The sequence below is a fragment of the Balaenoptera ricei genome, chromosome 20 (genome assembly GCF_028023285.1).
Source record: "Balaenoptera ricei isolate mBalRic1 chromosome 20, mBalRic1.hap2, whole genome shotgun sequence".
Lineage (NCBI taxonomy): Eukaryota > Metazoa > Chordata > Mammalia > Artiodactyla > Balaenopteridae > Balaenoptera > Balaenoptera ricei.
Window position 1 is genome coordinate 57,440,376 of NC_082658.1, and position 25,183 is coordinate 57,465,558.

Consider the following 25,183-nt stretch of genomic DNA (forward strand, 5'->3'; position numbering starts at 1 on the left):
GTGCCAGAAGAGGGTTACAGGTGTGCAAGGTTATAGAGCCCTTCAGCCTCAGGGTGGCCAGGTGGAACTCAGGATGGCCAAGGCCACAGCAGCTTGCCTCTGTTTACCCCATTTGCTATGAGTGCTGCAATGAGATCAAGCTTGGAATACTGGAAAAAACTCTTCCAGTGTATTCTGTACATCTCCACCTCAATACCTCTGCTCATGTGGGTCCCTTTGTCTGGAATATATCTACATTGAAATTACATCTAGCAACCTTCAAAGCTCTTCTGAAGTGACACCTCTTCCATGACCTGTTTCTGCTCTCCCCTGTCTTTTCAAGGCTTCCAGCATTCCTTGCACCGCTGCCCTAATAGTTAAAACATTTGGACTTGAAGCATGGTCCATGCCTGAACAGTATTTTGAGACTATTACCTAATTTTCCCCTCTCTGCTTTCCCTCCCCTTTAAGCATACAACTGGCACTCCATTACTCAGGAAAGGTAGAAAATAGGGCATAAAAGCGAGAGAGCCTGTAAGCCTTTCTAGCGTTTGTTTTCCAAAAGCCCGAATCCTCAGAAGAGCTTTGAGGGTTTTACCGAAAAGATAAAAGGGAGGAGATTTGTTGATATAGACCAAATCTCTTGAGGAAAGGAAGCCCTTCTGCCCCACCGCCCTAAACTAGAGAGAGAGAGACATCCAAAATAGCATAAGGGAGATGGAAAAATCTGTGTGTCCTGAAGGTTCAGAAACTGGGGCGCTCCTTCCACTTCCGTGACTGCGGGGCCTGCGGTCTCCCGGGCTCCCGCACGCACCCACTTGCCAACGAGACAAAGGACGGGGGCGCGCTGCCAACGGCGACGCGTGGCGTCATGCGTCGCGGGGCGCGCCTTGGCGTGTGCGCTCGCGCGCGTCCTGGGGGGCCACTGACAGACCTGCGCGCCGGTGCGGAGCCGGAGGCGGGCCGCGGGGGCCCAACGACGGAGAGGGCGGGGCCGGCTCCGGGACCAAGGCGGCAACACACCGAGTGAGCGCCTGTGCCCGAGGGCAGCGATGCTGTGGTTCCAGGGCGCCATTCCGGCCGCCGTCGCGTCGGCCAAGAGGAGGGGCGCGGTCTTCGTGGTGTTCGTGGCAGGTGATGATGCGCAGCCTACACAGATGGCTGCAAGTTGGGAAGATGAGAAAGTGACCGAAGCGTCTTCAAACAGTTTTGTTGGTGTTAAAATCGATACCAAAAGTGAAGCCTGCTTACAATTTCCACAGATCTGTCCTGTAGTGTGTGTTCCATCTGGTTTCTTTATTGGAGACAGTGGAGTTCCCTTGGAAGTAATAGCAGGAAGTGTTCCTGCAGATGAACTTGTTACCAGAATCCACAGAGTCCGGCAGATGCACTCGTTAAAAGGTGAAATATCAGTGGCAAATAGTGGCCAGTGAGAAAGTTCAGTCTCTATGCCATCCACCTCATTTGATCATAACAACACTTCTGAAAACTGTCAGTCCAGAAATGTAGAGCTCTGTGAGACACCACCCACTTCTGATACAAAGTCAGATTCTGCAACAGGAGGAGAAATTTCAGGCCAGGCCACTGTGTCTCCAGAGCCTGGTGGATGCTCAAATCAGAGACCTACAGAGGAGCTCACCGTCAGAGTGGAAGGACTAACCAAAAAACTTGAAGAAAGGAGAGAAGAGAAAAGGAAAGAGGAAGAACAGAGAGAGATTAAGAAGGAAATTGAGAGGAGGAAAACTGGAAAAGAAATGTTGGATTATAAAAGAAAGCAAGAAGAAGAATTAACAAAAAGAATGTTACAGGAAAGGAACAGAGAAAAGGCATAAGATAGGGCAGCTCGAGAGCGTATAAAACAGCAGATTGCACTGGACCGTGCAGAGAGAGCTGCTGGTTTTGCAAAGACAAAGGAAGAAGTAGAAGCTGCTAAATCTGCTGCCCTGCTGGCCAAACAGGCAGAAATGCAAGTCAAGAGAGACTCTTCCACAAAAGAAAGAAGCAGTGTTGTGAGAATTCAATTCCATCTTCCTGATGGTTCTTCCTTCACAAGTCAGTTCCCTTCTGATGCTCCTCTAGAAGAAGCAAGGCAGTTTGCTGCACAGACTGTTGGCAACACTTAGGGTAATTTTTCATTAGCAACAATGTTTCCCAGGAGGGAATTTACCAAAGAAGATTATAAAAAGAAATTACTGGATTTGGAACTTGCCCCAAGTGCTTCAGTGGTACTGTTGCCAGCAGGAAGACCAACTACATCCATGGTACATTCTTCCAGTGGCGCCTTTTGGACATTCTTGGGGACAGTACTTTACCTTGCCATCTGGAGATTGATCAGCAACTTCTTATTTAGTAATCCTCCTCCTGCACAGACCTCGGTGAGAGCAGCATCATTGGAATCCTCAAACCTTGCATCCTCTAGCAACTCAGAAAAAAGGGAACCAGTCAGAAAAAGAGTGCTGGAGAAACGGGGGGAAGACTTGAAAAAGGAGGGCAAGATATACAGATTGAGGACTCAAGATGATGGTGAAGATGAAAACAACACTTGGAATGGAAATTCTACTCAACAGATGTAGTGTGACAAGTACAATATGTGCAGTAATCATTGTTTCTCTTATGATTTAATTCAACTAAAATTCTACTGGAGAAGTGGGACTGCTTTATGTTTTCCAACTCATCTACAAAGTGTCTCTTTATTCCTGCTTAGTGGGTTAAAGTTGTTTAACCTCAGATAAGTCAAGAGATAAAATAACTGGCTGCTAGGTCCTTGTATATGGTAACCAACTGCTAGAAGCCTAAAATAACAAAAGGTCTTCGACAGCCTCCCTTTATCAGCTTTCTTGTTTAGTATTTCATATGCCCATTAGCCCTGTGCTCGCAGATGATATGTTTTGTTTAGGGCTGTTTTGCTCCAGAACTCCTCAGCCCACACAAAGTAACTGGTGTGTCACTGAATAATTTGATCTTGAGTCAGAGCGTTTTAACTAGCCAATCAGATGATAATTTGGGTTTAACTTTTCTCTTCTTGCTCATCAGCTGCAAGCAAAATCTTGTAGTTTTTAATCTTACTTAAACACTGAATAAAAAAATCTTTTCCAAAAAAAAAAAGAAACTGGGGCTTGTTTCTTAGCACATCCTTCAGGGGGGCAGTGACACCCCATGTGGTATTACTGAAAACGTGGCATGGTTCTGGGGAGGAGACCCCAATAGTAACTCCAGAAAATTTATTTCCAGCCCTGTGAAAAGAGGCTGACACCAGAGGTTAAGTTTAATAATAACAATCATCATCATCATCATCATCGTCGTCATCTGTCTTGTATGCTTGAATTTGTGAACTGCGATTCATACCTACCATGTACTCTTTTTTTAAAAAATTATTTTATTTATTTATTTTTGGCTGCGTTGGGTCTTCCTTGCTGCGCACGGGCTTTTCTCTAGTTGTGGCGAGCGGGGGCTACTCTTCGTTGCGGTGCACGGTCTTCTCATTGTCATGGCTTCTCTTGTTGCAGAGCACAGGCTCTAGGCACATGGGCTTCAGTAGTTGTGGCGCACAGGCTCAGTAGTTGTGGCGCACAGGCTCAGTAGTTGTGGCTCGCGGGCTCTAGAGTGCAGGCTCAGTAGTTGTGGCGCACGGGCTTAGTTGCTCCGCGGCATGTGGGATCTTCTGGGACCGGGGATTGACTCCATGTCCCCTGCATTAGCGGGCGGATTCTTTTTTTTTTTAATAAATTTTCATCAGTTTTTTTTTAATTTATTTATTATTTATTTATTATTTATTTTTGGCTGTGTTGGGTCTTCGTTTCTGTGCCAGGGCTTTCTCCAGTTGCGGCAAGTGGGGGCCACTCTTCATCACGGTGCGCGGGCCTCTCACTGTCGCGGCCTCTCTTGTTGCGGAGCACAGGCTCCAGACGCGCAGGCTCAGTAGTTGTGGCTTACGGGCCTAGTTGCTCCGTGGCATGTGGGATCTTCCCAGACCAGGGCTCGAACCCGTGTCCCCTGCATTGGCAGGCAGATTCTCAACCACTGCACCACCAGGGAAGCCCTAGCGGGCGGATTCTTAACCTCTGTGCCACCAGGGAAGTCCCCATACCCACCATGTACTCTTGATTCCTACACTAGATGATAAACTTTGGGGAAGCAGGACTGAGATTTGCTCATATTTGCAAAGTGATAGACACTGTGACCTAGACATGGTGCGCGTCCAGTAAGGATTGAATTGAATGGTGCTCTGTAATTCTCTGCATTAAATTAGGCGTTGCCTCTGGAGCTCCCTCTGTAAGTCACTCTGCAGCCTAGAGAGTTCTATTTGGTATACTCACCCATCCAGCAGCAATCTGTATCAATCTCTCCCTTAAACAGTCCAAACTCTTCCACCACCACCTTCCCCTTTCTCCAAAGCAAACATCATAAAAACTCTCAAAGCCCAAATCCTCAAAGGAAAGAGCCAGAGGAAAGGTAGGTGCCATGGCAGTTTTTACCTGCGACTTCACTCAGAGTAGATCAATGTGAGTCTTGTTCTATCTTCAGATTCCTATGGACCAGCATGCAATTTCTACTATTCTACTCCAAAGGCAAAGGGGGATGCCCATGTTAGCAAGGACATCTGAGGTCAACACTTACCTGGTCGTCGAGGGTCTTGACTGTGAACTGTGACTTTGTCATTTTCCTTGCTCTGGATCATACCTTTCATATAAAATTCCTTATCATCCACTGCAAAGCAAGCTTTCTTAGAATCAAATGGGCGATTTTGAGCCTCGATTCTCTCCTTCTCTGATTTCCACAGGTAGGGAGCTGCTTCTCCAAAAATGGCCATCTCTGCATCAGAGCTCATGACTGCAGGGGCTGGGAAGACCAGGGCTGCTCAGTCTGGAGCTTTGGGGAGCTCCATCCTATTATTTCCATTCAGACAGGGGGCCAGATTCAAAAGTTCCTGGGATTAACCTACGTTCTGAGGAATCCAGGACCTGGTATAGGGGCCTAGAGTGGGCAAGTGGGGGTGAGCTAAAGGAGATATTTTACTCCAAGAAAAAAGTTTGAGGGGACATCTCTTAGTCCAGCTCCAGGTGTGGAAGTCTAAACCGATTAGAGGAAGCCAAGCTGAGCCTAATAAAGGAGGCCTCAGAAAATACTTCCTTAATTACGCATCACATTTGAGCCTCATGATCTCGGTGTCATTCCCAAATCTTAAGGGTGTCTGAAAAGAATTACTGGAATGTTGATAATTCCTAGTAGAAAGTTCAGATAGCCCAGTGAAAAGTAATGACTTGAACATAAAGTACTGCCACACTTGCTTAGCCAATTACAGGCAACAAGGTGATAGGAGACATTATGGCCTAGTGCAATGGTTCCAAACTTTAATATGCACCAGAATTACCTGGAGAGCTTGTTAAAACACAGATTTCTGGGCCTCACTCCCAGAGCTTCTGATTCAGTAGGTATGGGGTGGGGCCTGAGAATATGCATTTCTAGCAAGTTCCTAGGCAATGCTGATGGTGCATTCATCAGCTGATGGTGAATTCATCATTGTGGTCCAGGGACCACACTCTGAGAACTGCTGGTGTAGGGCCTTCTGACTCCAAGTGTGGTCCTTGAATATGTTGCATCAGCATCACCGAGGAGTTGTTAGACATTCAGAATCTCAGAACCACCACACATTACAAAACCAGAATCTGCACTTTAACAAGATCTCCAGGTGATTTCTAGGCATAGTAGAGTTGAGAAGTACTGGGCTTAAGGCAGGGGTCTCCAAACTTTAGTTATGTGTAGCAGTGTCGGGGTGTGACAAACAGTGTTTAATTAAATACCTGCTTTAGAACTCACTGCTTAGCGTGTGTGTGTGAGTGTGTGTGTGTGTGTGTGTGTGTGTGCATGTGCGTGTATGGTGTGTTTATGTATCTTTCTGCCTCTCTCTCTCTGTCCACCCTCCCGCTCATCCCTCCCGTCACTTCTTTCCAAACCATCCCCTATCACAGACCTTCTCTTTATGTGTTTTCCTTGTTTAGAAGCTAGAAAATTTGGCTTAAAGTTCCGGCACTGAACTTGGTCAAACCACTTAACTTCTTTGGGCCACTAATTTCACTTAAAATGAAGAAGCAAGCCTAGCTCATTTCTAAGGCCCCTGCAGGTTGTGTGACTTTTCTGGTTCCTTTTCCTCATCTGCATTTGCTTTTCCTGTTCCCTCTGGACCTCTTCCCGTATCCTTCCTGACCCTCTACTTCTTTTCCCCACAACTCTCCCCCTTCTCCCTTTCTTTCTCTGCTTTTTCTTTTCCATACGTTCTTCTGTAAGGGACCATAAAATGGAGTTCAATTACACACATGTATCCCCATATCTCTCTTAAGAAATAGTTCATATGTTTTGAATAAAGCCTTTTATGTTTCCTATTAAAAGTGGGAAAATTGAACATTTTATAGTTGTCTCTTGGCACTGCCCCCCGCCCCCAATCTTACACTTTATGAAATTACTCTTCATTGGTGACTGACTGTTGTTTCAATATCCCTCCTTGAGATTCTGGGAGGATCTAGTCCTACAGAAAGAGGAGCAACTGCTTCCCTCTGGACCTTATTCAGGATAAGTTGCATTTCGATTTTACTTTGGCCAGCGGCTCTGCTGAACCATCTGTGTGCTCGTGGTTAAGTTTTCATAGTTAAGAGATTGGAACTCAATATAGCACCACAAAGAGGACCTCTGGCTTGCAGGCTTCATGCGGTTTAAATTTTCTCAGTTACTGCCTGGTGGAGAGGAAGAATTCAACCATATTGTTTCCTCATCTGTGAAGATAGTCCCTACTTTTGTGGCTTAAGTGAGTTTTACGACAGCAGCAGTTCTCAAACTTTGTTTTCTCAGAACCCCTTCACGCTCTTAAAAATCATTGAGAACCCAGTGAGTTTGGTTTATGCAGGTCATATCTACCAATATTTATGACATTAGAAGTCAAAATTGAGAAAATCTAATTCATTTAAAATTCCTATCAAATTCATTGCATGTTAACATTAATGACATATTTTTATGAAAATGACTATATTTTCCAAAACAAAAAAATTAGTGGCAAAAGTACCATTGTTTTTCATTTTTGCAACTCACTTTAATGTCTGCTGAGTAGAAGATGGATGGATTTTCATGCCTGCTTCTGTATTCAGTCTGTTGCTGTACGGTTTTTTGTTTTTTTTGTTTTTTGGTTAAAGTAGATATAGAAAATCTTTCACAGATATATAATTTGGAAAAGGAAAGAGTATTTTAATTGCCCTTTCAAATAATTGCAGATATTCTTTTTAGATACTATACCAAAACTTGACACGTGGTAGTTTCTGTGGTAGTTCCTTAAAGGCTAGTTGCAATGTGGAATCTGAAACCATATCAACAAACATTATGATCTGTTGGTCTGTGTTGAACTTTGAATGAAACTTTTACCCATGTGTAAACATCATACATTGATCATTTGGAAAATATTGTTCACTGAATTATACAGAACTTCCAAATATTGGCACGTTTCATTATACAGTATAAAAAATCACAATCATTAATATCAGTACTGATCTCATTAGAAAATTCAGGGGCTTCCCTGGTGGCGCAGTAGTTGAGAATCTGCCTGCCAATGCAGGGGACACGGGTTCGAGCCCTGGTCTGGGAAGATCCCACGTGCCGCGGAGCAACTAGGCCCGTGAGCCACAATTACTGAGCCTGCGCGTCTGGAGCCTGTGCTCCGCAACAAGAGAGGCCGCGATAATGAGAGGCCCGCGCACCGTGATGAAGAGTGGCCCCCACTTGCCGCAACTAGAGAAAAGCCCTCGCACAGAAACGAAGACCCAACACAGCCATAAATAAACAAATAAATAAATTAATTAATTAATTAAAAAAATAAATAACGTCCATGTTTTTTTAAAAAAAAAAAAAATTCAAATATTAGGAAGTTGTCAAGCTAATGATAGTAGATACAAGTCTTCCAAAATTTTAATTTTTGCTTAAAAACTCAACTATATCATTAGTAAAAAATACTGTCAGTAGTTTTCCTTGAAAGGATAAACACACTTCACTGCTTTTTGAGAAACTGTCTGCCAGATCTCCAAGTCTGAGAAACAATAGTTTGTCTGCTAGTCATTCTTTCAAGTAAAAATGGTGCTTCATGAATCAAGTGGCTGGTTCATCTTGCAACTCAGACAACTGCACATGTGTTTTTCCTTGAGACAAATGTCAAAGTCCAGTGTGCAAAAGGAGTGCTTTTCATGGACTTCCTGTTTGATCATATAGAATATTATAAAGATGTGGATAAAATTGAGATGTAATAAAATTAATACTTTCCACTGCTGCAAATTTTAGGTCATTTTTCAATGAAGCTGGCTTTTTAAAAAATTTTTTTATTTATTTATATTTATTTTTGGCTGCATTGGGTCTTCGTTGCTGTGTGCAGGCTTTCTCTAGTTGCGGCGAGCGCTACTCTTCGTTGCGGTGCACAGGCTTCTAATTGCGGTGGCTTCTCTTGTCGCGGAGCATGGGCTCTAGGCATGCGGGCTTCGGTAGTTGTGGCACGCGGGCTCAGTGGTTGTGGCTCACGGGCTTAGTTGCTCCGCAGCATGTGGGATCTTCCCGGACCAGGGCTCGAACCCGTGTCCCCTGCATTGGCAGGCGGATTCTTAGCCACTGTGCCACCAGGGAAGTCCCGAAGCTGGCTTTTTAAATTAAAAAAAATTCTTTTTCACTGTCAGTGTATGGCCATGAAGAATACTATGACTACTAGTACAGCTTGGTGCCATGTCTTGATTTGTAATAAAGCGTCAGAACTTCTATCCATCCTTGCTTTTGCATCATTAAGTCAACACAGTGAAGAAAGCACATTGCATCTGGGTATTATTATGAAAATTGTTTTGACCTCATGTAACTCTTGAAAAGTTCTTAGGAATCTCCAAGGATCCATGGGCCACAGTTTGAGAATGGTTGCACTATAGTGTGAGGGAATCTCGTCAGGCTGCAAGTGTATGATCTGATGTCATTTAGCTTGACTTAGTGTTCAGCCTGCTACCCAAAGTGTTGAAAGTTGATCCACATCAAAATCATCTGCAACAGAATCTCTGTGGTTGGGACTGAGGAAACTGAATTGTTCTCAAGGGCTTCAAACACAGTGATGTTTGGGAGCATTATTTTGCTTTTATAAAGCCACTCTTTCCAAAACCATGGCATGGTCCCAATGGTCAAATACAAAATGATTTTAGGCAACTATTTCTTAATTTTAATAGTTATATTAAAGTCTATTACCTTATTTTAGCAAAATGTAAGATGCCATCGATTGTAAGATAACCTATTTTGTGTCCCACTAATAAAGGAAAACACCCTGCTAATTACAATACTCCTTTCATTGATTATAAGATGCATCCCAAGTTTAGAGATAATATTTTGTGAAAATGTGAAGAAAGTTAGAATAAAATAGAATAATATGTGCTAACCACTTAGAGACAGTGAAATATCTGTTTATAGTAGTGATATAAAGCAGTCTTTCTCAAACTTTGGTGGGCATAGGAATCCAACTGGGAATCTTGTTGAAATAGATATTCTGATTCAGCAGATCTGGAGTAGAGTTTGAGATTTTGAATATAAATGTCTCAGCTGATGCTGAGATAGACGGTCCAGACTTTCATAGCAAGCATATAGGGTAACTTTGAAAAACACATCTAAGAAGAAAAAGGAATCAAGGTAAATCAAAATATTAAGTGAATTAGCAGTACTGGTCTTAAATGGGTATTGCAAAATTTGTGATAGTAGTATAAGAATGAAGTCTGAAGTTGGGGAAAGACTATACAATGACTCATGGTCAAACTATACCTTTAGGTCTCTTAGAAAAACAAGACTTTCCGTCTGGGATTCAAGTCACTGAGTGTGTTGAGGTGGAGATTTTTCTTCTTCCACCCACAGCTCTAACCATGACTCAGAATCCAGTATCTCCTAGTTTTACTGCCTAGATGATGCATGAGTTGTCTCAGCGATATTCTTGCAAATGTGTTGTCCAGCCTACTCAAATGCCTTCAAGATGACTTTTTTCCCTTTTGGAAATTTTGGAAAATCATTTGGGGTAGTTTCTGCAGGCCAAAGATACTTCTTGCTTTAAACTGAAATCTGGCTCTCTGTGACTTCAGGATGTTTGATCCTCCTTTCGGCTCTTGGTAACAACAGAAAGAGTTCAAACCTTCTCCCCACAAGACAACTCTTCACCCATTTGATGGCTGCTCTGGGTTCTCCTTAGCATTTTTTTTTTTTTTTTTTAATGTGGACCATTTTTCAAGTCTTTATTGAATTTGTTACAGTATTGCTTCTGTTTTATGTTTTGGTTTTTTGGCTGCAAGGCATGTAGGATCTTAGCTCCCCGACCAGGGATTGAGCCTGGAAGGCGAAGTCTTAACCACTGGACATCCAGGGAAGTCCCTCCTTAGCTTTTTCTTTTCCAGGCTAAGTAGCCCCAGTGCTGTCTTCATCTGTTTTTTCCATGATGTGCTTCTGCATCTCCTTTACCATCACAGTGAGCTCACTCCTGTTAATCTCTTAAGTGTGACATCCAGACCACATGTTGTCCTCCATCAGCATGTGCCCTCACCTCTCCTGACCTAGGTGTCATGCCCGAGGTGGTGACTGCCCTCTGGCAGCCTCATCACACCGATGACTCACCACTCACTGTCAAGCAAAGCCCCTCAACGCACGCTGTGTGCGTCCGGTTGCTAAGTCAGATCTTGTCCCCATATTTATACAACTGTACTCTGGGACCCAGGGCTAAAACCATGTATTCTTGGCTGATAAAACTTCCCCTTGTTAGGTCTCATCCAACTCTCTTGGCATGACTCATGGTGTCCCTGGAAACTCTACCCCCAGAAAGTCCCCTAATTATCTGCTTCTTGGTTTTGAGAGCTTGACCTGCTTCCAGCCCTACACAGCTGTGTCCCTCCAACCATCCCCTCTGTTCCTGTCTTTAGGGGTCTTCCAATGGGGATGGCCATCCCAGTCTCCCTGACCTCCAGCACCACCTTCTGAGTGCTCCCCAACCCCTCTTACTGCTGTCAGTGCGCTATGACACTGCTCTCAACTTTCAGCCCTCTCCTGGGAATTGCTCAGCTACTGCATCTTGTCAGCAATGGTGTGGTCATGACTTAATTATACTGTGGTTTCCTTGGTCCTAATTCGTCTAGAATTACTTCCAATAAACACAAATTCTGAGGTGGGGGAGTAATTTTTTTTTATTACTACAGTGGACATAGGTTTGAATCCATTTCTCCTTATTCTCTCAGCATCATTTGTGAGTAAAGACACAGCTGAGGGGATTCAGGGGTGCCGCCTCTGCTCAAAAAACAGCAAAGTTAGACTTGTGTGAAGACTGAATCTTGAGCCTACGAACATCATGTTTGGGGCCAACCTAAGTATATTGACCTGGAGCTTGTGTGTCAAAGTTCTGCAGTGTGTTTTATTCCTGTTAGTGTGATGAGCAAATTTGGGAAGCCCTGCTTCCTTAGCTGCATATTTTGTAATCTGCCTTTAGAAATACTTAAGTAATGGATTTTAATTTCATCAGTTTCAGATTCCTATGAGTGTGGCAAGAATGAGAATGTGTAAATCACTGTTTGCTAATTTCAATTATTGTATTCCCAATCAAGATGAAAGTGACTCTTACCTTCTTGGTTTCCAAAGCAATGGTTAGTGTCCTTCAGGAATGAAGTGGCTTCTGAGAGAGTGATTCCAGAAATCAAAACTAAACAAAACAAAGAACAAATGAACTATGAAGAGTTTAAATAAATCTAGAAATTGTACTTTTCTAAGTTTAGTTACATTTAAATAGTACACGGTGGATGGTGTGGGATGGAAATAAATTTTCCATTTTTCCCTTCGGTTAAATCATCATTCTTTAAGTAATTGGGTAATTACAGCACTGATTAACAATTTTTTTGAGTATCTTCTGTGTGTGCAAAGTACCATGTCAGCTCCTTAAGGGGGTATAAAAAAGGATAAAGACAGTCTCTACCCTAAAGGAATGCAAAATTTAGGAACAGTTAAGAGAAATGCTCAAATAAATCTTTGAACAAGGAAGAATAATACAAATTCTGTAAGCGTCTAAATGAAGTGTTATGGGGACTTAGAGAGATGATGCTTCCGGCTGAGGGTAGGGGGCTGTGAGGGGTCAAAAAAGAAAGGAAGGAGGGAGGGGAATGATCCGGATTGTAACTTGGATGCTTTTAGACCAGAAGTTGAATTCTTTGGCAATGAGAGAAAAGTTGTGAATTATGGGAAAGACTTCTTTAAGATGTCTAGGAAGGGCACTTTCTTAAATATCCTATATTCTCTTGGAGAAGATGAAGGTAGGGTAGCTGACAACTTATTTGGGACTAAGGAATCTCAGTCCAGAAGTTTATAACCTACATGAAGATCTCAGGATACCATAAGAGTCTGAATAATTTTCAATATCAAATTTAACTTAAACTTCCCATTTACCACACAGTACTTTTATGGAACCTGGGGAACATGTCGTGAAATACCATTTAGGCAGGAAGAGACATTTCAACACTTGCTTTCCTACTTTGGTCGCCTACTCTTGGTCTCTTCCTTTTATGAGTCTCTAATAATCTCCAGCTATATCCTAAAATTCTCACAACTTTCTCAGGAAAAGATTAAATGATTAAGTGTCATATTCTGAATCCTTGGTTCAAACGAAATCACACTTGGAGGCAGAACCTTGGTTTTCTAATGCCAGCTCTGTAAAGTAGCTGTTGTAATTTCCTTGAGCTTTGGTTTCCTTCTGTAAAATGAGACAGATGGACCAGAAAATCCCCAAGATTTCTCTTAACCCTGTGAATGTATGACAGAAGGTATTCTGGTGAAGATGGTGGCCAGAAATCGAAGCATCGCAAGTCTCCTAGAGCTACAGAATCCCTCTGAGGGATGCTCCTGCAGTGTCAGACATGACCCAGCCCGAAGTCCACAAGGCATGCCATGAATGAGCAGTCTGGACACTGGTCATTAATAAGCAAACTAGGATGCATTCTGAGATGGATCAAATGCATGGGAGAATTTCTTCCCGCAATCACCTCCCAGAAATCCTGACATAAGAAAAAAATTTACATAACCACAAAAATTTCAAATAATACTTCAAGGCAATCACAGAAGAGATATCACAAATTAGCATGTTTATTTGCTAACTGCAATTATAATACTGACCTAATCAATTAGAGGGGTAACTACGTATTATATTCAGCTTTATATCCTGCAGGTTAGTTTTTTTTTTTTTGGTGTCATAATTGCTTATATTCTTGTCTTTTTACTCTTTGTAGAAGCTTCTTGAAAGGCCTCACCATCTTGTCTCCCATATTGCCCTTAACACAGTTCCTTACGCTTAGTAGGCCCTCAGCAAAGGCTGCTGTGTTGCCTTCTCTCCTCTCCAGGTAACCTGATCAGGTATAATCACAGCTACACGGAGCAAAAAAGCGGGCACTTGTGAGCACTTACCTTGCGATGCTGTGGTTGAAGCAGTGTCGAAAGTGTGGCCCCCCAGCTCCCTTTATACTCCCAAATGTGCAAGCCCAGCACTCTAACGTGGCTGTATTTGGGGGGATCACCATTTACTCCTTAGATGTAAATGCATCGTAGCCCTGATCTTTCACTCTTGTTACTTGGATAAATGACCAGCGGAGGCTGTATAATGCCAAGTCAGCTGCGTAGGGATTTTGACGTTGGACACAGATCTTTGAGACTTAGAGAGTCCTAGAGGCCGAGCAGAACTGGGGCAGAGTGTGCTAAGAAGGTCAGTGAAGAGCAGAGCCACAGGGTGAATTGTCAAGTGATGGATGATCTATAGCATGGATACTAAGTACATCTCCTTTACCCAGCATCATAAACATGAGGTGGTGTGCGCCTCTTCTAAGGAATCTCCGGAAAACATAAGATTGGCCATTTAACACATCCATTCTTTTTTTTTTTAAACGTTATTTTTTAATTGTAGTATATTTGATTTACAATGTTGTGTTAGTTTCAGGTGTACAGCAAAGAGATTCATATATATATATATATATACACACACACACACACACACACACACACACACACGTATATATCTATATATTCTTTTTCAGATTCATTTCCCTTATAGGTTATTACAAAATACTGAGTATAGTTCCCTGTGCTATACAGTAGGTCCTTGTTGTTTTTCTATTTTATATATAGTAGTGTGTATATGTTAATCCCAAACTCCTAATTTATCCCCCACCTCCCTTTCCCCTTAGGTAACCATAAATTTGTTTTCTATATCTGTAGGTCTACTTCTGTTTTGTAAATAAGTTCATTTGTATCATTTTTTTTTTTTTTTAGATTCCACATATAAGCGATATCGTATATTTGTCTTTGTCTGGCTTACTTCACTTAGTGTGATAATCTCTAGGTCCATCTAACACATCTATTCTTATCCATTAATTTATTTTGTTAAAAAATCCATTGTAGATGGAAAACTTTCTAAAATGTATTACACATTATCTTGATTTATTTAATCTAGTATCTTGAATAGACTTCAACTTTTCCTTGATCACTCAGGGGCCTGGGAGGTGATGTAATAAAGTTGTCAGGGATATTATAGCTTCTTCGCGGATTTTACCCTGCACTAATTGTTCCTAGGTTGCAATGAATTTTTGTGTCACCTTTCTAGTTTTTATATCTACACCTTCACGGCAAGGTACTCAGCTGTATTGTCTGTGGTTAGTGTGTTTGCCTCTGTGAGCCCAATTTTCCTTTTTCTAATCTGCTATAGAATGGGAAACAGATGAGCAAGCTAAAGGAAAAAACAAACAAAAAAAAGGAGTCATAAGTTCCATGGGAAGTTCTAGAAGTTCTAATGAAAATACATGGTCTTTGTGACAACTCTTATGGTTGCTCGGGGTTGTTTTTTGGCTGAAACATAAGTAATGTTTGACTATGTAGGAATTACCATACATTTTAGAAGTTAGAGCCATTTACAGCAATACAGTCTGACTTGTTTATGTTGTATATGATCAATGTGTACTGAATTATACTCAATATTTTGTAATAACCTATAATGGAATATAATCTGAAAACAATATAACTGAGTCACTTTTCTGTACACCTGAAACTAACACAATATTGTAAATCAACTATACTTCAATTAAAAAGAAAAAAAGATTCTCTAGTCTTCCAGTGGGTAGTCTCATATAGGTGAGGCATTTCCAAGGACAGTTTGCATTAGTCAAAATGAAATTGTGGACAAAGGAGAAACAGATAGGAATAGGACTTCCACGTAGCATTTTCCAAAGTAGATTTGACAGAATGCTGATTCTGAGAGAAACTGTGAAATAAAAGGTCCCGTGGCTAAATGAGTTCAGGAAATGTGGCCAACTCTATTCCCTGTTGCTGGAGATTCACCATAAATACTAGCATGTTAAGGGGCCTGAGAAGGCTTTCAGTAAAAAAATATGAAGAACTTTTTTGAACCTGGTGATCTGATGTTGGAACACCATCTTATTCCCTGCTTGAGAAAACAAGAGGAGAAGGCTGAAGGCTGCAATCCACAGAGAACTTGTCTCATTCTTAGTACCATTTGGCCCAGAAGAAAGCAACAGAGAGTGATCAGGCATAAACACAGCTGCTTTTATCCAAGGGACAGTCTTTTGTATGTAACAGATGCTCAGTAGATTTTGTTCCTGTGTATAAATGAATAAGGACGATTCATGGGGAATCTGTGTTGAAAGAGGGCTGAAGTGATAAGGCAGAAAAGAATGGAATCAGACTCAGTCTCACTTAATAGTAATAGTTTATATTTATTAAGAACTCACTACGTGCCAGGCTTTATCCATATTGGCTCACTTAAGCATCACAATAGTTTTGTGGGGTAGGTGCTAACATCATTCCCATTTTATGGCTGAAGAAATTTGGGCCACTGAGAGTTTAAATAAACTGCCTAAGGCCACACAACTAGTAAGTGGCAGAAATGGGATTCAAATCCTCTCTGGCTCTAGAGCCAATGCCTATAACCTTTCACTTTTGCAAGCCCATCACTTTTGAGTGCTGGCAATGGGGAAAGAAGATATGAAATAGGGACATTGCTCCAAAGGAGGTGATAATGGACATGGGAAGAGAGTACATAGACACGAAAAGATAAATTACTTTTCCAAGGTTAAGTGCCAAGATGAGTGAGATGCACAGTGGACTAGATGTATGGACAAGGTATTTAAAACCCGGAAGGTATGTTGTGTATGTAAAATATTCTCAGAATTGTTATTAATGATAATGATACTGCTTTGGAGGAGAGGAGAGATCTGAAGGGGATGGTGACTGTGGAGATAATAATAATAATAATAATAATAACGCTTTTTATAGTTCTTTCCAGTTTACATGGCATTTTTGTATATTTTATTATGTTTATTTTTCTCTGCAAGCCTTAGGGGGTTATACTGTTTATATTCTTATTATTCCCATTGTCCATATGGGGAACTGAGGCCTAAGAGAGTTAAGTGATTGACCAAAAGGCCCCACAGCTAGTAGGCAATGGAGCCAGAATTGGAATCCCAGGTTGCTGATTCCAAAGCCTCACCTTTTCCTCTATCCTCTACTCTCCCTTAAAGGAGGCAGATTTTAAGAGTACAGGGAGGAGGTTCCAGGCTTAGGGAACGTAGGGATTGTGGTTAGAAACAAGACTTCCCAGGGTGTGTTTCAGGAAGGTGGAATGGGCAAGCCTGGATGGAAGGGTTGGGGGTAACATGGAGGTGAGGCTGGAGAAGTGGGCTGGGCTTGTCTGTGATGGGCTCCCAATGCCCATGGAAGGAGTCAGGACATTATTCTGAGATCATTGGGGAACCTTTCAAGGTTTTAAGCAGAAAAGTGAACGTGTGTGTGTGGAGACACACACATATATCTGAAGATTAGTATAGAACTTATGGTAGGATATAATGGAGAGGGAGAACCTGGGGTCCTAGAACCACTTAGCAACTATTTAGAAAATCTTGGTGTACAACTTGCCAAGATGATTATACAGGCTCTGATATGATTTATGGGAGTAGGTGGGCAGTTGGAATTAACCCCTGGATGACCCTATAAATTCAGATCTGTGTTAAAATTCTCCATAGCACCAGAGGGCTGGCTTTCACAGTGATTGTCCCCTGGTATCTCCGGGTCCATCCCGTAGGTTCAAGAAGAGTATTGTGTGGGCTTGAAGTTGTCTGCCTCACTGTCCCATTTAGGCCTGGCAAAAAGAGAACCCCAGGAGGTGAAAGGAATATGTTTAGCTCATTTAAGACCTCTCTGAGCTCTAGACTTATTATTATTATTTTTAATATTTATTTATTTATTTAGGCTGCTCCAGGTCTTAGTTGCGGCATGTGAGATCTTCTTTGTGGCATGCGGGATCTTTAGTTGTGGCATGCACGTGGGATCTAGTTCCCCGACCAGGGATCGAACCCGGGCCCCGTGCATTGGGAGCATGGAGTCTTACCCACTGGACCACTGGGAAGTCCTCTAGACTTATTTTTCGAGGCCCTATCCCACATTAATATATTACAATCCTCTCAACATAATATTAAACATGCAAGTAATATCTATTTGCATTGAATATAAAAATAATCATGGTGTAAAATGAAGAGGGCCTTGATTAAGCAGTACAGAAATGAGATGTAAAAGGAAAGAGAAAACCCAAGGGATACCCTGAAGGCAGGATCCACAAGACTTTGATGATGCCGAGTTTGAGGAGGAAAAAGGAATCAGAGGATCCTACCTTTCATCCAGCCCTCATTGCAGCCTAGAAATCTAGGGGCATGATACCAGCCCAGGAGAAATACTGAAGGGGGGGAAATATGAATTTAGATTTTGGACAGATTGAGATTGAGATGATGGTGATATCCAGCTAAGTAGGTAGAGATAAGGATTCAAAGTTTACATACAGGAGACATTAAGACTGAAGATGCAGGTCTGTGAGTATGAGGGTGTCACCTGTATGCAGTTGATAGTTGAACTTATTAAGGAAGTTGGGTTCTCAGAGAAAGGCTGCGTGTTGAGGAGGTGAGAGACGGAAATGAAGACAAAAAGAGTGGAAAAAAAAAAAGGTTATTCTTCAGGTAAACAAATACCTGAGTGAGATCTTGCTGGAGTCAAAAGAGCCACGTGGATCCATAATTTACTTCTGTCATTTACTGCCATAAATGGCAAGTCCCATCACCTCTCTTCGCAGCTGTGATGTTTCCTCCTTCCGCTGCAAAATCAGAAACATAATTCTGTTTCTGCCCAAGTCATGAGGATAGTGTGGGGATCAAATGAGATACTGTCAAGATGTGGCTGTCTCCGCAGGCAGTCTCTTTTCAGCCAGTGCCAAACAGTATGCTTCAATCTGTATCAACCTTGACACAGACCTTGGCAAATAATCCGCTAGCACAAAAAACATAAGTGAGCAATGCAGGCTTTACTGAAGATTTTGTAGAGCAGACTAGAAGAGGATTATATTACATCCCCTAAAGTATTCAGTTTCCATCAGCAATGACTTCCACGAAGTCCATTTTCCTTCACGCTGATGCAGGTGGTTGATTTCCTTTCTTCCCCTGAGGTGTCTGCCCAACCCCTACCGGTACTCAGTTGTTCCTCTGTTACATGGGGCTGTTTAGCTCTGCCATTGACCTGCATGCCTATTCATCTGGTTACTCAACAAAATAAAAGTCCTCAAGTAAAGAACACCACTTTTATCCTTAGAAAGTTTGGTGATCACCTATTTTCACTCACATATTCCCTTTGGGAGCTTCATCTTTATCCCACCACTATGCCCTGTAGTCCCCCAGCTCACACCCCACACCATCATTCCATCTCTCCCAACCCTGAGAGGAGTTCTGTCAATGAGGGTTTTCTCCAGTCTTGTTACAAAATCATTTTGTCAACTCTAAAGTGATGGGAACTTCATTATTAGTGTCAGAAGAAGTCAAGGGAGGTGGTATTTTCGAGAGGGTGGTATTTTCAAGAGAGAGGATATAGTAAAAAGCTCTACAGAAAAGATGGAGAAAAGGAGGGCCATGAAAAGGGCATTGGGTCAGTCAGAGAGGTGATCCTGACATTAATGTCAGCAGGAAGGTGGGGGTGGAAGCTTTGAAGGCAAGGATTAAGGAGTGAACAGGTGTTAAGGAGGAGGAAAAAGTTTTCCTGATTTCCTTGGGAGCAAATCTCTCCACCAATCACTATATAAGGCGCATTCAGAGGAAATGCAGATTTGGATGGAGAAAGCAGCAGTAGGGCCAAATAGAGAGGCCCAGGAAACAAGTGTAATCAAGTTCATTCCGCAGAGGACTACTTGAGAAGAAAGGGCAGTTAATTGTGCTGATAGGAGGATCATCCCTTACCCGTTACAACTATCTAAGAGCTATGTAACAGATGAAATTTCCAAAAGCAGCAAGAAGTTCCCCAGCCAGAAACAGAAATTTCTGGGCAAAAGTCACAGGACAGGTACATTAGTGAATGATACAAATTTATATTTAATCGCCTAATTAAAAATATTGAGTGAGAATATTAGATCCAGAACTAAAGGGGAACCTTGAATATTACCTAATCTAACCCTGATGTTACAGAATCAGAAACTGAGGTTCTGGACAGGTTACCTAATTAATGCTAATTAATTAGACAGACCCCCCCCCTTCCCATTCTACTCTTAGATCCAAGAGCGCTAGTTCAGAACTCTTTCAAGCGCAATACATAAACTTCCATACTGCTGGCATTTATACACTACAATTTTGCAAAGCAAAAAGTTGATGGGGGATTATCCAGAGAAATATTTAAACTGATTTTCCTTCAATCAGTGAGGACATAGATTTATCAGTTTTACAGGTTGGAAAACTGAGGCTTGGCAAGATTAAGTGACTAGTCATACAGCTAGTAAGTGGCAGAATGGGAGCTAGAACAAGTCTGGTTTGAATCCAAGTCCAGTTTGTGTTTTCACTACAAGACAGCTGTTTCTGGCTTTGCAAGATCCTGTTAAGACACTAACGCTCTCAGAATTATACATGCTTCTCAGAATTACACACAAACGAGGCATCCTTCTCTGAAAATATCATGGAGAGAGTGTGTGCATGGCCTGGGAACATTGTGTTCAGAGAAGAAATTCTACCAGTTAGGTCTGTCCAGTAAACTGGAGACTTTCTTATCTGGCCTCATAATCTTGACTGATGCCTGTGAGAGTTAGGGTCTATGTCATTTGCCCTTTTTTGTCTAGTAGTTGTATTTTTTTTGTTGGTTTCTTCAGTGCTTAAAGCCTCATTAGAACTAAGAAACGCGTGATCAATTACTTTTAATTTCAACTGTTGGGGTATGAAACAACATAGCCTAAAAAAAAAAAAAAAAAAGATTTTATGCCCTTGGCTAGGCATAGCCCAAATGTATATTTACATTGTTAAGAGCTGCATGATAATGTAGTGACTAAGAGTGGACTTTGAGAGTCAGAATACTGAGGTTCAAATCCTGACTTCACTATTTAAACTATTTGAATTTGCGCAACTTATTCTACTTTTCTGAGCCTCAGTTTCTTCATCTGTAAAATGGGGACAATAACAATACCTAACTCATGGGGTTCTTGTGACAACTGAGTCAAGAAATGCATGATAGGCTACTTTTTGAAAGTGACATGGAGTGGGTGAGGCCATGTCAACAGCAGAGCCTGAGACTTAGAAGCCAGGAACTTTCTCTAGAGAATGTACCAACCGTTGCCTGTGCCAGAGGGCTCTGGAAGCCAGGACAGCATCTTCTATGTTGTTCTTTCATCTCCTTTTTGTTGCTGTTTGGTAAGGCCCATCAGCTGACCACAGCCTCACTACTGTCCATCCAGCCCTCCCATTCTACCCACTACATATAGCCAATTTCCTCTCCAGATGGCCCAGAACACTCTTAAGTCACCGCCACCCCCCACCCCCTCATTCCACACACTCACAACAATAAAACAAGACGAGGAAGATGGAGCCTAGATACCTCAGAGCAGGGTGACCAACCTTCCTAATTTGCTTGGAATTGAAGAGATTCCTGAGACTTCAGTTTTAAAATCAGGACAATCCTGGGCAAACCCAGATAAATTTATCACCCTACCCAAAAGGTGGTTGGGGGTATGATGGCAAAATCCTCAAACTTGACCAAGATGGGGCTAGATGGAACCAGCTTGAGATCTCTCACAAAACCAGGATGGTGATGAAATTCACATATGGAATTGCTAATTTTGAAGCTGTAATGCACAGAGCCGGTAACAGGGAGCATGCACTTATTCAATTGTTTATTCATCAAACATTCATTGAGGGCTTACTACATGCTGGGAAGATTTTAAGCACTAGGGAACAGAACAGGCAAAGTCTCTGCCCTCATGGAAATTCTATTCTAGTGTGTGTGTATGTGAGGACAGACAACAAACAAACATATCAAATGTCAATTAGTGATAAATTCTCTGAAGGAAAGGAAAATTAGGATAAGGAAACAGTGGCTGTGTGGGTTTGAAATGGATCAATCAGGATAAGTTTCTCTAAAGAGATGATATTTGAGCACTTAGAGAAAGAGCAAGCCAGGAGAATATCAATGGGGCACAGTATTCCAGGCAGAGGAAACAAATGCAAAGGCTCTGGGAGGCGAACTTGCCTGCACAAGAACAGAATAAAGGCCAGTAGGGCAGGGATGAAAGGAGCCAGGGATACAGTAGCAAGGAATGAAGTGGCAGAAGCAGCTAGGGACCAGATGCTTAGAGCCTTGCAAACTAAGGTAAGGATTTAGAGTTTTAAATGCCAGCTGTTATTATAAAGGTAACGCTATTCTTCCATATTCTCTGCTGCGCGTTGGCTCTGTTATCTGCTGTTTTTCTACTCAGCTTTGCTTCACTCTGTCAAACAAAAAGTTTAGCTGCTCTTCATTTAGCAAATGGCTTACAAAGACACCGTTCCAGGCATTGGGGATTAGAAGTTGGTTCTCTCAAACAGCTTACCATCTAGTTCGGGGAGGGTGGGTGGATCACAGTATTGAAAACACGTGAAAAAAATCAGCAGCCGTGGACTTCCAAGGAAACACCCGGTAACTACGGAGAAGAAAGCTGGTTTCAATTTCCCAGAGAGGTGAGGAGTTGCTTCCGGTGCGCCCCAGGGCATCATGGGAGGGGTGCGCCCCGGGGCATCATGGGAGGAGTGCGCCAGCAGGGAAGGAAAGGCTGGAAGTGATTCCCCCGTGGTTGGGACCAGCCTGGAGACGGTGAGGGGCTCTGGCCGGTGAGTGTACGTTTGGAGTTTGTGAGAGAGGCAGGCCTTTCTCGTCAGCTCCGCGATTCCAGAGCTTAACTGTGCGTGTGGTGGGAGGGTGTGAAGCCGGAAGTGGCAAGGGAATTCGAACCCCCGGCTCTTGACGTGACTGGGCCGCAAGGAAATTTCTGAAAATTCTCAAGTCGCCAAATTCCATTTGAAGTTTTTCAGTACGTTTATAGGCATTTTATTACATTGCGTATACATATACTTAGGTAATATATAGGGCTAAATCCATTTTTGGGTGCTAAAAACTGTGGGTATCAATAGAACAATTTTTCAGAATATACCGGAAAAAAATATGATCCTGTTGCTCCAAAGATACCACCTTTCCCATCATCCTCCTAACAACATTTTTCATAATTTGAGGGCTCCCCCTGTGTTGTACCTCAGTTTCCCCGAGAGAGAGCCATAAGCCGTTGTTTCTGTGAGGAGCTGAGAAAATAGCCCGCCCTCTTGGGAAGGTCAGGCTACTATAATATAAGAAAAGCCCTGTTTTGGGTGTGTTCCCCAAGGGGAATGTTTTTCTCCTTCATCAGCGAAGAGGCTTTCTTTTTCTCTTGTGGGCTCCGGAAGCAGCATCTTGGTGGCGCTTGGAGCCAGGAGGGAGGAATCAGGCTGGTAAATTCCATCCTTAAATAAGTAAGGTTCTTTGCATCTGCCCACAGCTAATTCTTCAGCTTCCCACTTAGGAAAATGTGACGGACTAAGTCCGCAGTGAAGGTGCCTGGGGACACTGGTGTCAATGTAACATGTGCCCAAACCTCTGTCACAGCTAGGAGGCAGAATTTTAAGTTTGCTCACCGACAGCTGCTGTGTTAGCCCTGGAATGTTAATGCTTACGGAAAACTTGGCTGAAAGGCAACAGCTTTTAGTAGTTGTGCTAATGGTCTTGTCCATCAAATGACCCTCTCCTCTTCACCTTTCTCTTGTCAGTTATACCCATGTCTTTGATGAGAATTGGATATGAAGTCCTCTTAAGAAGCACGTTCCTTTTATTTATTGTATTTAAAAATTAGAGCCTTTAAAAAAATTCCCAAAGTGAGGTACACATTGTAGAAAGATTGAAAAACATAAACATACTGAAGGAAAAATTTAAGTCCTTTTACACTTTTTTTTTATGTTTGTAAACACATACACAGTTGTTTTTTTTTTTTAAACACGTGCTTTAAACAAATACATAATTAGGGTATCAGCCTGTAAGCATGGTTTTGTATTCTGCCTTTACAACTTAACAGATTATGGGAAATTTTACCATGATATTAACTCTTCTTCTACATCATGATTTTTAATAGTTACATATCGTTCCATCCTATGACTGTACTCAGTTTTCTATTTTGGGGCACTTAGGGTGCGCTAATTTTTTTTTCTTTTAAATATTCCTGTAAACATATGTGTGCATATGTTTATGCATATCTTTACGATATTTATAGAACAGACTTTCTGGGCAAAGGGTATGACTGTTTTAAGGTTTGCAGTAGTAAATGCCTGTTATTAGAGTCTCCACAGTAGTGATGTGGCATAAGAAAACAATAAGTATTCTCTAATGATTGTTACGGAGCCCAAGCTCATATTGCTTGCCGCACAACAGGTCAACAAATCGAGAGACGAGTGGTTGGGGCAAGGAATAGTGACTTTATTCGGAAAGCCAGCAGACCGAGAAGATGGTGGGCTAGGGTCCTCAGGTAAGATGGGCTAGAACCATCTTCCCCGAGGTAGAATTCAGGCTTTTTTTATACTAAAAGGGGAGAGAGTGTTGTTAGCTGTTGCAAACTTGGTGTCGGAATCCTTTGTTTTTGCACTGTCCACTTAGGTCAGGTCATGGTGTTCCTGTAAACCTCCAACAAGACAAATGTTATTCTCTGTTCTGCAACTTTTTATCTCTCTATGAATGGAAAAGTGTTACACCTGTAAAGGCCAGAGCCTTGAGAATTGGCTATCCTGTATATTTCAGGCTATAGGCAACATTAAGTTGTAGCAAAAACAATAAAGTTCAAAGGTTAAAGTAAAAGAAACAGATCTGATATGGAGTCAGTTTTGTTATTCCCTAGTACATGAGCATACTAATTATCAGGTGTTGTAAATATGCAATAGTCAGTGCAACATGACTGCAAAATAAAATGACAAATACTGCAAAATTTTCAGAATTTAATGAAGTTGATGAAAGTGGTATTAGAAACCTGCTTGAATTTTGCAAAGCCACTGGCCAGGGTGATGCAGCAGCACTGAACTAGTTAATAATTAAAGTTCTGAACATGGACAATGATGATCCAATAAGTGCTTCAAGGGAGTGAGTTTAGGATCAAAGGATTAGGAAGACCCTTAAAATATCAATGAAGACATCATACAGTTTTTGCAAAAAAGGACATTCTTTATGACTGCATTGCAAAAGTTAAACATAAAGGGTGCCACATCATACAAGATTGTGAGAAGGATGTTCCTTTCCTCCCAACTCCAACATTGATTCATTCTTTGTTCTAAGAATTAACAGAGATGCAGTTATAACGTAAATCTTGTGAAGTGTAAGAGAAAATAAATTTATTTCAGTAGTTCTGGCTTGATTTTTATGATAAAATCCCAATCAGACTTTTTCCCCACAATTTACTGTGTAATTTTGGACTTCATTTTAATTAATTTAGATTCACCTTAAGTGGTTGTTTTCTGAGGTACATGATTGTTGATGTAGAAAATCCCAAAGAATTTCCCCCCAAACTCAGAACTATGAAGTGAGTTCAGTAGGGTTTCAGGGTATAACATAAACATACAAAAATCAGTTGTATTTCTTTAGGCTGTATGCTAGCAGTGAACATGTGGACACCAAAATTAGAAATACAGGGACTTCCCTGGTGGCGCAGTGGTTAAAAATCTGCCTGCCAATGCAGGGGACACAGGTTTGATCCCTGGTCCGGGAAGATCCCACATGCCATGGAGCAACTCAGGTCGTGCACCACAACAAC

At 41.9% G+C, this 25,183-nt stretch overlaps 2 protein-coding genes and 1 pseudogene across 4 annotated transcripts in view; 2 read left to right on the forward strand and 1 right to left on the reverse strand.

The window, feature by feature from the left end:
• LOC132354585 (myosin-13-like) overlaps positions 1-4,807 on the reverse strand; it is a 77,246-nt gene extending 72,439 nt beyond the window's left edge. The window contains 2 exon segments of the mRNA XM_059906446.1: positions 4,343-4,356; positions 4,618-4,807. Coding sequence (XP_059762429.1) covers positions 4,343-4,356; positions 4,618-4,807 — 204 coding nt within the window.
• The window catches only part of LOC132355247 (uncharacterized), a 296,430-nt gene that overhangs the window by 70,496 nt on the left and 200,751 nt on the right, over positions 1-25,183 (forward strand). The window lies entirely within an intron of this gene.
• Positions 1,032-2,807, forward strand: LOC132355246 (UBX domain-containing protein 4-like; annotated as a pseudogene).